This window comes from Toxotes jaculatrix, chromosome 1, assembly GCF_017976425.1.
Source record: "Toxotes jaculatrix isolate fToxJac2 chromosome 1, fToxJac2.pri, whole genome shotgun sequence".
Classification (NCBI taxonomy): Eukaryota; Metazoa; Chordata; class Actinopteri; family Toxotidae; genus Toxotes; species Toxotes jaculatrix.
This window is the reverse complement of record NC_054394.1, coordinates 3203321-3218360: the sequence shown is the minus strand read 5'-3', so window position 1 is coordinate 3218360 and position 15040 is coordinate 3203321. Positions and strand designations below refer to the sequence as shown.

General features: G+C 40.1%; 1 protein-coding gene across 6 annotated transcripts in view; it reads left to right on the top strand.

Annotated features, from left to right (window-relative positions):
* Positions 1–15040, top strand: part of celf1 (cugbp, Elav-like family member 1) — a 40474-nt gene that overhangs the window by 12910 nt on the left and 12524 nt on the right. For 5 of the 6 annotated variants that reach the window (XM_041041614.1, XM_041041440.1, XM_041041700.1 and 2 more), the window contains 6 exons: positions 1404–1591; positions 2405–2487; positions 12626–12674; positions 13840–13974; positions 14486–14565; positions 14736–14897. In XM_041041614.1, the coding sequence (XP_040897548.1) occupies positions 1414–1591; positions 2405–2487; positions 12626–12674; positions 13840–13974; positions 14486–14565; positions 14736–14897 (687 nt within the window). In that variant the 5' untranslated portion in view covers positions 1404–1413. The remainder of the gene's footprint in view (positions 1–1403; positions 1592–2404; positions 2488–12625; positions 12675–13839; positions 13975–14485; positions 14566–14735; positions 14898–15040) is intronic. The other variant, XM_041041529.1, reaches the window with a different exon arrangement.

Genomic DNA, 15040 nt, shown 5'->3' with positions numbered 1-15040 from the left:
TTCTTGGCTGACAGGACTGGAACCTGACGTGGTCTCTGCTGTTGTAGTCCATCCACCTCAAGTTTGAAGCTTCTCTGTTCACCACAGTTGTACAGAGTGGTTATCTGAGTTACTGTAGCCTGTTGGTACCAACCAGTCTGACCATTCTCCTCTGACCTCTCTCATCATCAAGGTGTTTCTGTCGTCAGAGCTGCTGCTTCACTGGATGGTTTTTGTTTTTCACCATTCTGAGTTAAACTCTAGAGACTGTTGTGTGAGAAACTCTCTGGAGATCAGCAGTTTCAGAAACACTGAAACCAGCCTGTCTGACACCAACAGTCATGCCTCCGTCAAAGTCACTGAGATTCTGATGTTTGATGTGAACATTAACTGAAGCTCTTGACCTTTTTTTCCATTGTCCGGCTGCCACATGATTGGCTGATTGGACAATAACATGAATAAGCAGGTGTACATGACAGGCTCCTCATAAAGTGCTCAGTGAGTGTATCGTTTTGGAGAAAATGGCTGCAGTCAGCATGTTGTTTGTAGTCCAGTGATTTCTCATTTGGGAGGCCAGGAGTACGGGATCACATCCCAGGGGAAACGGGTGTTTTGGACTAAATGTTTATTTGTTTATGTTCCAACTTGATTTTGATACTCTGTCTCATCTGAACTGACAGTGTTCACTTCAGAATTATAATTAAAAACAATTTCTTTCTTTATATATAATCTGGACATTTGTGTGAATGTGGGAAGAAATATAATATTCAAACTGTAATGGCCTGTTCAAATTCAAAATTTCCGGTCTTAAAGTGCATCAGACCATTTGAACTATTTTGCTCCAGCTCTTAAAATTGCTGCTCTAAAACAGCTGATAAAATTGATTCTAAAGTTGTGTGTTTGAATTATGCCAGTGTAAGTAAGACATACCTAAACTGGGAACACAGAGAACTGAATGGTACCTTTAACGCAAATGCCTTCTCCCATGGGGTTTGTTTCGGGTCAGATGTTTTTGCAGATTGTGTATCTCGGTGATGTTTTGTTTAATGGTTTCAGAGATTTGTGGTATTTCCACAGTATTTCATCTCTGGTTTTCACATCTTGTAAGTGGCTTTGTCTTTCTCCAGTTCTTCACTGTCTTCATAGTTTTTTTAATCCAAAATGCAACCAGACCAGTTATGGGCATTTCTACTGTGTCTATGTTGATTGTTGGTTAAATAATGACTGCATTAATTATTAATTAATAAATATCAAATCCAGTGTCTTTACAGATAAACTAAAAACTAAATGAAATTTTGATCTGAATATATCCTTATGTGATAACTGAAAGAAATGAGTACAGTATGCGATTAGTAGATGATGTTGATAATCAGCATCATAAATAAAGAAACCTCCATCTAATGCACTGATATTTGTTTTCACAGTGGGAAAAAGATGAATGGGTCTCTGGACCATCCCGACCAACCAGATGTTGATGCGATTAAGATGTTTGTGGGACAGATTCCACGGTCCTGGTCCGAAGAGCAGCTTCGTGAGCTGTTTGAGCCTTATGGAGCAGTCTATGAGATTAATGTTCTCCGAGACCGCAGCCAGAATCCACCACAGAGCAAAGGTCGGCCTGTAGTAATAGTACTGCACACACACACACACACACACAGATACCAAAATACTAGAGACATAATGCCACAGTAGAATCTTTAGTAGTCCATATATGACCCTTCAATTTAGCAGTATAGTATAAAATTAGACTGGCTGTTACACTTTTCTGTAGTTTTTCTTTTTGTCTTTTTTTTTTTTAATTTGAAAAATCCTTTTATAGCCACATAGAAACTAGAAGGACCTGGCTAACCTGACACCTTCCCAGGCTCCATTTGTTGTCTTTTTTCAAAGAACTCCTCAATTTATCTGAGATACAAACATGTTGTAGCTTGTGTTTTTGTGTGTTCAGGTTTACTTTGTGGATGAGGAAAAATACACTTTCAAAGATCAGCTACACAAGTTATTAAAGAATAAAATGGTTGCATGCGTCTTAATTCTATATACATTACATGTCTAATGTAACGGTGTCTTTGTCTTTACATTAACACTGTACCATGACTGATTAGTGTCTGTAGCAGTCACACCATTATTGTGTTCTTTTAGTGTGTCTGTGTGTCTTTATGTTTTTGGTAATAGCAAAAGTAATTATCTTGTTGCATTAGTAATTCCTATAGTCCTACTGCTAATTATTATTGTGAATGCTGAAGGTCACATTACATTATGAATCATTTTTTAATGATCAAGGACCTCATTCTGGTCTAGTAGTGGTAGTGCCAAACTGTTTTTGGTCCCAGCCTTTTTCCATTATAGTAGATGTGTGGTTTTACACACCAAATCTAGTAACTGAGTCAGTTGTGTGACACGTGTCTTATACGTTCCCTGGCAGGCTGCTGTTTTATAACGTACTACACTCGCAAATCAGCCTTGGAAGCACAGAATGCTCTGCACAACATGAAGATTCTGCCAGGGGTAGGTGACTCATTCTGCGCTTTATACTAATGCTGGTGTTGTTATTATGTTTGTACATGTAGTTTTACAAAGTAGTTTCCCTGCAACCTTCCCGTCAATACTCATCATGCCCATTTTTGATGTTGTACAAACCACATGACAAATTTTACAAAAATACAAAGAAGCCCCAAAAAATGAAAAATGAGATACAGTAGGTACATCCAGACATAGTCAGCGTAGAGTTATCTTGTGTTGTTGATCTCTAACTTTAATAGTCAGTGATTTAACTTTTAAATTCTTCCATAAAGTAGAAAAATTATGGTCATTCATTTTAAGGGGATTAAACCTCCATTGTCTAGACAGGCCCTGCCGACTTTACAATCTGAGGCCAAGGGAGACTGGTTCACACTCAGGCAGTTTTATGTTTGGTGTTAGAGACTGTAGCTTGCAGTAGGTTTTTAGATATAAATAAATAATCTTCTTGTATAGCATTGGTAAAAGTTTAAATAGAAGGTAAATTCTTCCTTGGTAGGATGTTGGATTTGCGCATCTGTGAAATCAAGATTTGCTTCAAATTGCATGAAAACTGACAGGAATATTCAGTATGAGCTCCGGATTTACTGATCTGCAAAGTGTGATGCAAAACACATAACACCCTTCAAATACCACAGACTTTGGTAAATACAATACTCCAGATACAGAGATTCATGCCATTTACTTATCTCATGCTGCCATCTGGTGGTCTAGTAATTGTATTACCCTCCCCCAAACGGGGTAATGTTTCAGTCCACCAAAACATCAGGAGTTTTTGTCTTTGTTTATTTTCCTCAATGGCTGACAGCACATCTGCATAGGTGAATGACGCTCTTCATGGTGGTTGTATCTTCTCTGTTTTCTCTTTTCATTTCTAGTTTTACTCCGATTCAATGTTGTCCCTTTGAGCTGCTGGAAATCAGCAGTGGGATTCAGGATTCACAGAAATGTAGTACTGATGTCAAGTAAAGCATGCACAAACAAGTAATGGAATGAGAAATCCAAACAGAACTTTTTTTTAATATATATATAGTTTATTTATTAGTTGAAGCTAATGGGAGAAACCAGAGCACCTGGAGAAAACCCGTGCCACAACATTGCTGACTCCTTATCACAGGGCATTCATCTGGAGGAACACTAGTATTCCTCCAGATACCACAGTGTTAAAGGAGTTTTTTTATTAGTTGAAACTAATGGGAGAAACCAGAGCACCTGGCGAAAACCCGTGCCACAACATTACTGACTCTATATCACATTTAAAAGGCATTCATCTGGAGGAACACTAGTATTCCTCCAGATACCACAGTGTTAAAGGATGGTCTTTTTCTTGGGCTTTCAGTTAGTCAGTTGGTTTGTGGTATTATGTTAGTGCAACATACGATCCTACATAAATTACAATCTCAGACTTATTTAACAGTAGCATAGCTGATATTGTTGTGGTTATTGCTAAGAAGAGCCAATTATCACTTACGAATCTTATGAATCGATGCATGAAATTATAGCCTGCTGGTCTCAACAGGTGTGTAATGAAACAACTAGTAATTATAATTTCATGTACAGGGTCCTCGGACATCATATGGAATAATACTTGACGTTGCTGCCCAATTTTTTGACCAGTTCCTTTAACACAGCCTTATCTAAAGTTTCTAAGGTGTATGGTGTTATTTCAAACTGAGTGTCCTGAACATCAGCCCATATTCTATTAAATAAGCGTTTTGTGATGGCCTCTTCTAAAGTGTCGTAATTCAATTCAGTTTTAGCTCTTGTCCGAGAAATAAGTAGGCCTACAAGCAACTTCACTAAACACTTTCTTAGTGCTGCATTTGGTGTCCTCTTGCTGACCTGCCTGTTCCATTGTCCTGATAGTAATGTAGTAATGTGGAGTGTGAAGTGACTCCAGACTGTTACATTGTGTCCTACTTACAGACTTAAAATCTGAACGAGTGATCCCAATGACATCACAAAAGAGTGATGTCATCATTGTCCCTTTATGTTGTCCCCAGTGACATCACAAGAGTGATGTCATCATTGTCCCTTTATGTTGTCCCTAGTGACATCACAAGAGTGATGTCATCATTGTCCCTTTATGTTGTCCCTAGTGACATCACGAAAGAGTGATGTCATCATTGTCCCTTTATGTTGTCCCTAGTGACATCACGAAAGAGTGATGTCATCATTGTCCCTTTATGTTGTCCCAAGTGACATCACAAGAGTGATGTCATCATTGTCCCTTTGTTATCCCCAGTGACATCACAAGAGTGATGCCATCATGGTCCCTTTATGTTGTCTCCAATGACATCACAAAAGAGTGATGTCACTAGATGTCCCCAGGTGATGTCCCCAGTGACATCACAAGAGTGATGCCATCATTGTCCCTTTATGTTGTCTCCAATGACATCACAAAAGAGTGATGTCACTAGATGTCCCCAGGTGATGTCCCCAGTGACATCCCAAGAGTGATGTCATCATTGTCCCTTTATGTTGTCCCCAGTGACATCACAAGAGTGATGTCATCATGTCCCTTTATGTTGTCCCCAGTGACATCACAAGAGTGATGTCATTATTGTCCCTTTATGTTGTCCCTAGTGACATCACAAAAGAGTGATGTCATCATTGTCTCTTTATGTTGTCCCTAGTGACATCACAAAAGAGTGATGTCATCATTGTCCCTTTATGTTGTCCCCAGTGACATCACAAGAGTGATGTCATCATTGTCATCATTGTCCCTTTATGTTGTCCCAAGTGACATCACAAGAGTGATATCATCATTGTCCCTTTATGTTGTCCCCAGTGACATCACAAGAGTGATGCCATCATTGTCCCTTTATGTTGTCTCCAATGACATCACAAAAGAGTGATGTCATCATTGTCCCTTTATGTTGACATCACAAGAGTGATGTCATCATGACGTCATCATTGTCCCTTTATGTTGTCCCTAGTGACATCACAAAAGAGTGATGTCATCATTGTCCCTTTATGTTGTCCCCAGTGACATCACAAGAGTGATGTCATCATTGTCATCATTGTCCCTTTATGTTGTCCCTAGTGACATCACAAAAGAGTGATGTAATCATTGTCCCTTTATGTTGTCCCCAGTGACATCACAAGAGTGATGTCATCATTGTCCCTTTATGTTGTCCCCAGTGACATCACAAGAGTGATGTCATCATGACGTCATCATTGTCCCTTTATGTTGTCCCTAGTGACATCACAAAAGAGTGATGTCATCATTGTCCCTTTATGTTGTCCCCAGTGACATCACAAGAGTGATGCCATCATTGTCCCTTTATGTTGTCTCCAATGACATCACAAAAGAGTGATGTCATCATTGTCCCTTTATGTTGTCCCCAGTGACATCACAAGAGTGATGCCATCATTGTCCCTTTATGTTGTCCCCAGTGACATCACAAGAGTGATGTCATCATGACGTCATCATTGTCCCTTTATGTTGTCCCTAGTGACATCACAAAAGAGTGATGCCATCATTGTCCCTTTATGTTGTCTCCAATGACATCACAAAAGAGTGATGTCACTAGATGTCCCCAGGTGATGTCCCCAGTGACATCCCAAGAGTGATGTCATCATTGTCCCTTTATGTTGTCCCCAGTGACATCACAAGAGTGATGTCATCATGTCCCTTTATGTTGTCCCCAGTGACATCACAAGAGTGATGTCATTATTGTCCCTTTATGTTGTCCCTAGTGACATCACAAAAGAGTGATGTCATCATTGTCTCTTTATGTTGTCCCTAGTGACATCACAAAAGAGTGATGTCATCATTGTCCCTTTATGTTGTCCCCAGTGACATCACAAGAGTGATGTCATCATTGTCATCATTGTCCCTTTATGTTGTCCCAAGTGACATCACAAGAGTGATATCATCATTGTCCCTTTATGTTGTCCCCAGTGACATCACAAGAGTGATGCCATCATTGTCCCTTTATGTTGTCTCCAATGACATCACAAAAGAGTGATGTCATCATTGTCCCTTTATGTTGTCCCCAGTGACATCACAAGAGTGATGTCATCATGACGTCATCATTGTCCCTTTATGTTGTCCCTAGTGACATCACAAAAGAGTGATGTCATCATTGTCCCTTTATGTTGTCCCCAGTGACATCACAAGAGTGATGTCATCATTGTCATCATTGTCCCTTTATGTTGTCCCTAGTGACATCACAAAAGAGTGATGTAATCATTGTCCCTTTATGTTGTCCCCAGTGACATCACAAGAGTGATGTCATCATTGTCCCTTTATGTTGTCCCCAGTGACATCACAAGAGTGATGTCATCATGACGTCATCATTGTCCCTTTATGTTGTCCCTAGTGACATCACAAAAGAGTGATGTCATCATTGTCCCTTTATGTTGTCCCCAGTGACATCACAAGAGTGATGTGATCATTGTCATCATTGTCCCTTTATGTTGTCCCAAGTGACATCACAAGAGTGATGTCATCATTGTCCCTTTATGTTGTCCCCAGTGACATCACAAGAGTGATGTCATCATTGTCCCTTTATGTTGTCCCCAGTGACATCACAAGAGTGATGTCATCATTGTCCCTTTATGTTGTCCCTAGTGACATGTCATCATTGTCACTTTGTTGTCCCTAGTGACATCACAAGAGTGATGTCATCATTGTCCCTTTATGTTGTCCCTAGCGACATCACAAGAGTTATGTCATCATTGTCCCTTTATGTTGTCCCTAGTGACATCACAAGAGTGATGTAATCATTGCCCCTTTATGTTGTCCCCAGTGACATCCCAAGAGTGATGTCATCATTGTCCCTTTATGTTGTCCCTAGTGACATCACAAAAGAGTAATGTCATCATTGTCCCTTTATGTTGTCCCCAGTGACATCACAAGAGTGATGTCATCATGACGTCACCATTGTTCCTTTATGTTGTCCCTAATGACATCACAAAAGAGTGATGTCATCATTGTCTCTTTATGTTGTCCCCAGTGACATCACAAGAGTGATGCCATCATTGTCCCTTTATGTTGTCCCCAGTGACATCACAAGAGTGATGCCATCATTGTCCCTTTATGTTGTCCCAAGTGACATCACAAGAATTATGTCATCATTGTCCCTTTATGTTGTCCGTAGTGACATCACAAGAGTGATGTAATCATTGTCCCTTTATGTTGTCCCCAGTGACATCCCAAGAGTGATGTCATCATTGTCCCTTTATGTTGTCCCTAGTGACATCACAAAAGAGTGATGTCATCATTGTCCCTTTATGTTGTCCCCAGTGACATCACAAGAGTGATGTCATCATGACGTCATCATTGTTCCTTTAAGTTGTCCCTATTGACATCACAAAAGAGTGATGTCATCATTGTCCCTTTATGTTGTCCCCAGTGACATCACAAGAGTGATGTCATCATGGCGTCATCATTGTTCCTTTATGTTGTCCCTAGTGACACCACAAGAGTGATGTCATCATGACGTCATCATTGTCCCTTTATGCCATCATTGTCCCTTTATGTTGTCCCCAGTGACATCACAAAAGAGTGATGTCATCATTGTCCCTTTATGTTGTCCCCAGTGACATCACAAGAGTGATGTCATTGTCATCATTGTCCCTTTGTTGTCCCAAGTGACATCACAAGAGTGATGTCATCATTGTCCATTTATGTTGTCCCCAGTGACATCACAAGAGTGATGTCATCATTGTCCCTTTATGTTGTCCCCAGTGACATCACAAGAGTGATGTCATCATTGTCCCTTTATGTTGTCCCCAGTGACATCACAAGAATGATGTCATCATTGTCACAAGATTTGTGATGTCACTAGGGACAACATAAAGGGGCAATGATGACGTCACTCTTGTGATGTCACTAGGGACAAGAAAAAGTGACAATGATGACATCACTCTTGTCCCTAGTGACATCACAAGAGTGATGTCATCATTGTCCCTTTATGTTGTCCCCAGTGACATCACAAGAGTGATGTCATCATGACGTCATCATTGTCCCTTTATGTTGTCCCCAGTGACATCACAAGAGTGATGTCATCATTGTCCCTTTATGTTGTCCCAAGTGACATCACAAAAGTGATGTCATCATGACGTCATCATTGTCCCTTTATGTTGTCCCTAGTGACATCACAAAAGAGTGATGTCATCATTGTCCCTTTATGTTGTCCCCAGTGACATCACAAGAGTGATGTCATCATTGTCATCATTGTCCCTTTATGTTTTCCCAAGTGACATCACAAGAGTGATGTCATCATTGTCCCTTTATGTTGTCCCTAGTGACATCACAAAAGAGTGATGCCATCATTGTCCCTTTATGTTGTCCCCAGTGACATCACAAGAGTGATGCCATCATTGTCCCTTTATGTTGTCTCCAATGACATCACAAAAGAGTGATGTCATCATTGTCACAAGAGTGTCACAAGCGTGATGTTATCATTGATGACATCATTCTTTTGTGATGTCACTAGGGACAACATAAAGGGACAATGATGACATCACTCTTGTGATGTCACGGGACAAAGGGACAATGATGTCAACAAAAGTGATGTCATCATTGTCATCACAATGATGACATCACTCTTGTGATGTCACTAGGGACAACATAAAGGGACAATGATGACGTCATGATGTCATCATGACGTCATCATTGTCCCTTTATGTTGTCCCCAGTGACATCACAAGAGTGATGTCATCATTGTCATCATTGTCCCTTTATGTTGTCCCCAGTGACATCACAAGAGTGATGTCATCATTGTCATCATTGTCCCTTTATGTTGTCCCAAGTGACATCACAAGAGAGATGTCATCATTGTCATCATTGTCCCTTTATGTTTTCCCAAGTGACATCACAAGAGTGATGTCATCATTGTCCCTTTATGTTGTCCCTAGTGACATCACAAAAGAGTGATGTCATAATTGTCCCTTTATGTTGTCCCCAGTGACATCACAAGAGTGATGTCATCATTGTCCCTTTATGTTGTCCCCAGTGACATCACAAGAGTGATGCCATCATTGTCCCTTTATGTTGTCTCCAATGACATCACAAAAGAGTGATGTCATCATTGTCACAAGAGTGTCACAAGCGTGATGTTATCATTGATGACATCATTCTTTTGTGATGTCACTAGGGACAACATAAAGGGACAATGATGACATCACTCTTGTGATGTCACGGGACAAAGGGACAATGATGTCAACAAAAGTGATGTCATCATTGTCATCACAATGATGACATCACTCTTGTGATGTCACTAGGGACAACATAAAGGGACAATAATGACGTCATGATGACATCACTCTTGTGACCACTCCAGTGACATCACATGAGTGATGTCATCATGACGTCATCATTGTCCCTTTATGGTGTCCCTAGTGACATCACAAAAGAGTGATGTCATCATTGTCCCTTTATGTTGTCCCCAGTGACATCACAAGAGTGATGTCATCATTGTCCCTTTATGTTGTCCCAAGTGACATCACAAAAGAGTGATGTCATCATTGTCCCTTTATGTTGTCCCCAGTGACATCACAAGAGTGATGTCATCATTGTCCCTTTATGTTGTCCCCAGTGACATCACAAGAATGATGTCATCATTGTCACAAGATTTGTGATGTCACTAGGGACAACATAAAGGGGCAATGATGACGTCACTCTTGTGATGTCACTAGGGACAACATAAAGGGACAATGATGACATCACAAGTGACAATGATGATGTCATTAGTGACATCACAAGAGTAATGTCATCATTGTCCCTTTATGTTGTCCCCAGTGACATCACAAGAGTGATGTCAACATTGCCCCTTTATGTTGTCCCCAGTGACATCACAAGAGTGGTTGTCCCCAGTGACATCACAAGAGTGATGTCATCATTGTCACAAGAGTGTCACAAACGTGATGTTATCATTGATGACATCATTCTTTTGTGATGTCACTAGGGACAACATAAAGGGATAATGATGACATCATTCTTGTGATGTCACTAGGGACAAAATAAAGGGACAATGATGACATCACTCTTGTGACATCACTCCAGTGACATCACAAGAGTGATGTCATCATTGTCCCTTTATGTTGTCTCCAGTGACATCACAAGAGTGATGTCATCATTGTCTCTTTACCCCAGTGACATCACAAAAGAGTGATGTCATCATTGTCCCTTTATGATGTTCCCATTGACATATTAACGAAACAATCATTATTATTAATAATGAAAGTTATTATTAAGTATTAATAATACTTATTATGAATAATACTTATTTATAATAATTTTATAAAAATATTCATAAAAATAGGAATCAGTAATGATGAATAATGATAATAATAAAAATGTAATTTTAAATAGTGATATATGAAAGATTTCTGTAAACATTGAATGTTTCTTTGGAATACAACTTGTATTCCATTGACGCCCTTTACCTGTAACAGCAGCTCACAGATGTTTTGGATGATTGTAATCTGCGGGTAGTATTTGTCTCTGATGTCTTTGTACAATTAGGGTTAACAGGTGGTTAAAAAGTTCAGCTCAGTTTCCACCTCCTGCTGTGTGCAGTGGGTGCACAGTCTTTCTTCTCTGGGCAGCTCTTCCTCTCTCTCCTTCTCTCTCCCTCTCTCTCGCTCTGTCTCTGTCTCTTTCTGTGTTTTTCAGTTGCTCTGTTAAACATCATCCACAGCCCTCACACTACTCTCTTTTTACCTGAATGGAGATGTTACTGAAATGTAATTAAGTGCATTAGAAAATAAGATAGATTAGTATATAATGTTTCATCACAGAGATCATTGCCATTTGTTTTTATTATGTGACCTATTTATACAAATTCAGTTAATTGCTGTCACTCAGCTTCTGCTTCATTTAGACATCGGTGTCTATTCCTTTGAGTCATTAAATTTCCTTCATTTTATTTCACTGCTGTATAATTTATAGTCAGATTATTTCATAATCACTTGTCCTTCTGCTCACAACACCATGTAATTCTACTTTATACAGGATTAGATTTGTGTGAACAGAAAAAAAATCAGAATCAGTTTCAGTTCTGACACAAAGGTGTCGTGTGGGCAAGTGTTATAGGGCTGCAACCCCATCGGTCAGCAGTTTTTCAAGTGACAGCCAATGGCCAGGAAGTTGTGTCACTCTATTTACCTTCCATCTGCCACTTGTATTGTTGAATGCAAATACTAGAAGATGTGTGGGCATCATAATCTCCTTTTAGATGGACAGCAAGTGCTTAGAGTGACTATTGCAGGTAGCTGTGGCACTTCCTGTGGTATCCATGTTAGCTGGTTAACTTCCACAGGTTCATTGTTGAATGGAGCATTCATGGAAAACGACACAACATTGCTGTGGCACTTGTGTGATATCTTTCTCTGCTGTTCAGACCTGTGTTTTCTTTTGGTTCTACTACAAAACGTATAGATGTTTCTGAAAGTATCAGGTGACGAAAATTAGGGCTGGGCAATATTTCTGTGGTTGAAATGTTACTGTGATAAAAATGATTATTATCGTTCTTGTAATGGATTTCTGCTGAAAATGTGGAGCCTTCGCTGTGAATTAGGGACAACACTCAAACCCTGGTTCTGAATAGGGATTTTTTTTTTTGCCTGTCCGCCTTTCTCTCCTCTGTTCTGCTTTATTGTGTCGGTGTTTGCATGAGTGAATGGGCACTGTGTTGAGCTCTTCACACACACAGACACAGAGCGCAGCTGGTCAGCAGTTCAGAGAAGAGGCCAGTTTGAATGGAACGAACTTTAGGTTAAGTTTCACATGTTGTCAAAAGCAGTTCTCTGTGTTATCCATAAGAGATGATACATCAATCAAACATCTGTTGAAAAAGCAGAACATTAACTTGTAGAAATAAGACGTCTTCAGCCACTCTGCCTGCTGTCACCAGTTACCAACATAGTTTAAGCACTCAAACCATCTGTATCAGTAACAGTATCACAGCTGGCTATCTTCATACCATAACTCTCTATCCTATACCTGAACCATGATGCTGATTCCTTTTTTTTTTACTTTTTGTTTTCTAACTTCTAGAACCAGTAACATGGATGTGGTATCTCTGCCAGCCTTACTGAAATGCTTTGCAAAACACAGAGGTGCATATTTCAGCATTGTGAGTACTAATGTGTTATTTGTTGCCCTGTTCAGATGCACCACCCAATCCAGATGAAACCAGCTGACAGTGAGAAAAACAATGGTAAGGATTTTCTAGCATTTCCATGTCTTCTCTGTCATTTCATACTAGCAGCTCTGTGTGACTGTAAATCATTTGCTCATGATAATGACAACCCTAATAAAGCATATTTCTTTAAACAGTCATATCATTTTTCAGTTTAATCACACTGTTAAAACAGTTGAATGACATAATTTACTACAACCCTGTTGAAATGCCAGCTGTGTGAGTTGTGCTGGTGCTAACCTGTGACTGAGGGTAGATTTGGGGAATAGCTGTGACTCAGCAGGTAAATAAATTAACACTTCAGTGACTAGCACTGTTGTTTGTGATGCGCCACAGGTGGTCTGCATCAGCCATTTCATTGAGTTGAGATAATTTCCGTGTCTGACGAATGAGTGACTCATTGACAGCTGCATATGTGGTGATCTCAATAGGATGGAGTCAGTTGGCTCCTGTGCATTCAGATGTGTTTGTAGCTGAGTATGATGCAGTTCAGTGTCATCGACGAGGAATAACCCCTATTTCAGAAATGGCTGTTAGTTAGTGCATGTTTTTCATTTGTGTGAATCCTCATTTCTTCAGGAAAGCCTTGTTTTGCCATCAGTATTGTGAACTGTGAGGAAAGAATGGAGAATAGAGATTAAAAATGAGCCCTACACAGACAGTCTATTCCCCGATCTGTCTGCCATGAGTGAAATGGAAAACCACTACCTGTAACCCTATCACCTGCAGAGATGGCAGAGAAACTTCTCATTTGCTTCACTCTACATATAACTTTAATTAAAAACAACAAAAAAAGTTTAACTAGTGCAAAGAGTCAAAGAAATTTAATTTTATGTCTATGTACCATTGTAGTTTATGCATCTTCTTTACATAATAAAGGAAAGTAGGGCAGCCTTTAGTAAATCTTAGATGTGTTCAAAGTAGTGTGGATAAATCAGAAAACGTGGTTTAGTGGAGTCCCCTCCACATGCTGACAGACCAACACCACTCATCCACTCTACAAGTTAAAAGATCTGTACTATCCCGATTATCCACAACAGTGTGGACATGGCTTTAAACATTTTTATTCTGTTGAGCAGACAACCTGAGCAAACAAGAGCCACAGTTAAACATGTGTGTGTGTTGAATGTTGTAATGCCCCATAACCACAGAGCTGGTGTGTTTGGTGTTGTGTTGAAAACAGCAGTGGAGGACAGGAAGCTGTTCATTGGAATGATCTCCAAGAAGTGCAATGAAAACGACATCCGACTGATGTTCTCACCGTATGGACAGATAGAGGAGTGTCGGATACTTCGAGGACCTGATGGACTCAGCCGTGGTAAGGCCTGTTCTGCCGACAATGGTAAAACGATACCATTTGAAAGCGTTGATGAACCTACAAATAATCACTCAAATTTGCAGCTCCCCACAGCTTTACAGAGCTTTATAGTAAGTTTCAGCTTATTGTTGAGCTATTTTCCATACATCTTCAGGTCAGGTCCCAAATTTAGCAAAACCAGGCAGGTCCAGCTGTGTCCTAAAGGCCGGGGTGAGGTCAGGGTGAGGTGCAGAACACTAACTCAGCTGACAGATGATCCAACATGCTTCAGAGCACAGAGGGAAAGAACAAAAAAAAGAACAATACGAATAAAACATGGTAGTAAAAATTAAAATCACACACACTACACAGGAGCCTCAGTCTGGGACAGGAACAAGCAGATGTCAGACAGTTAGACACAGCCAAAATCATAACAGATACACTCTGGTCCACAGTCACTGTTGAACAAAGACCTTGAGGTATTGACAACAGAATTTTCCTCTGTGTGAATCATGATGTTTTTGTCTTTCAGGTTGTGCATTTGTGACATTCACAGCGAGACAAATGGCCCAGTCAGCCATCAAGTCCATGCATCAGTCACAGACCATGGAGGTGAACTGAAAACAATATGTCATGCTGTAAAATTGTGACTTTGATTTCAATGTTGGTAGATTATGTTGTCTCCATTTTGGAAATATTACCAAGAAAAACTGTTTATCATCTTTAATCAACATTTGTACCAAGCTGTCACATAATAAAACATTTCCTGTGTCTGTGTTTAGGGCTGCTCATCGCCCATTGTGGTGAAGTTTGCAGACACTCAGAAGGACAAGGAGCAGAAGCGCATGGCCCAGCAGCTGCAGCAGCAGATGCAGCAACTCAGTGCTGCTTCCATGTGGGGAAATCTCACTGGTCTCAACAGCCTGGGGCCACAGTACTTAGCAGTAAGTGTGTGTGTGTGTTAATAGGGCTTGAGTGTGTCATAACAGAAAATTCTGTGAATAGCCCAGTGACAAAGCGGTTTGACCAGTTAAATCTTTGCTGTCACTTCCGCTTTAGCATGTTGTTTCTCATGTTTCCTCCTGGC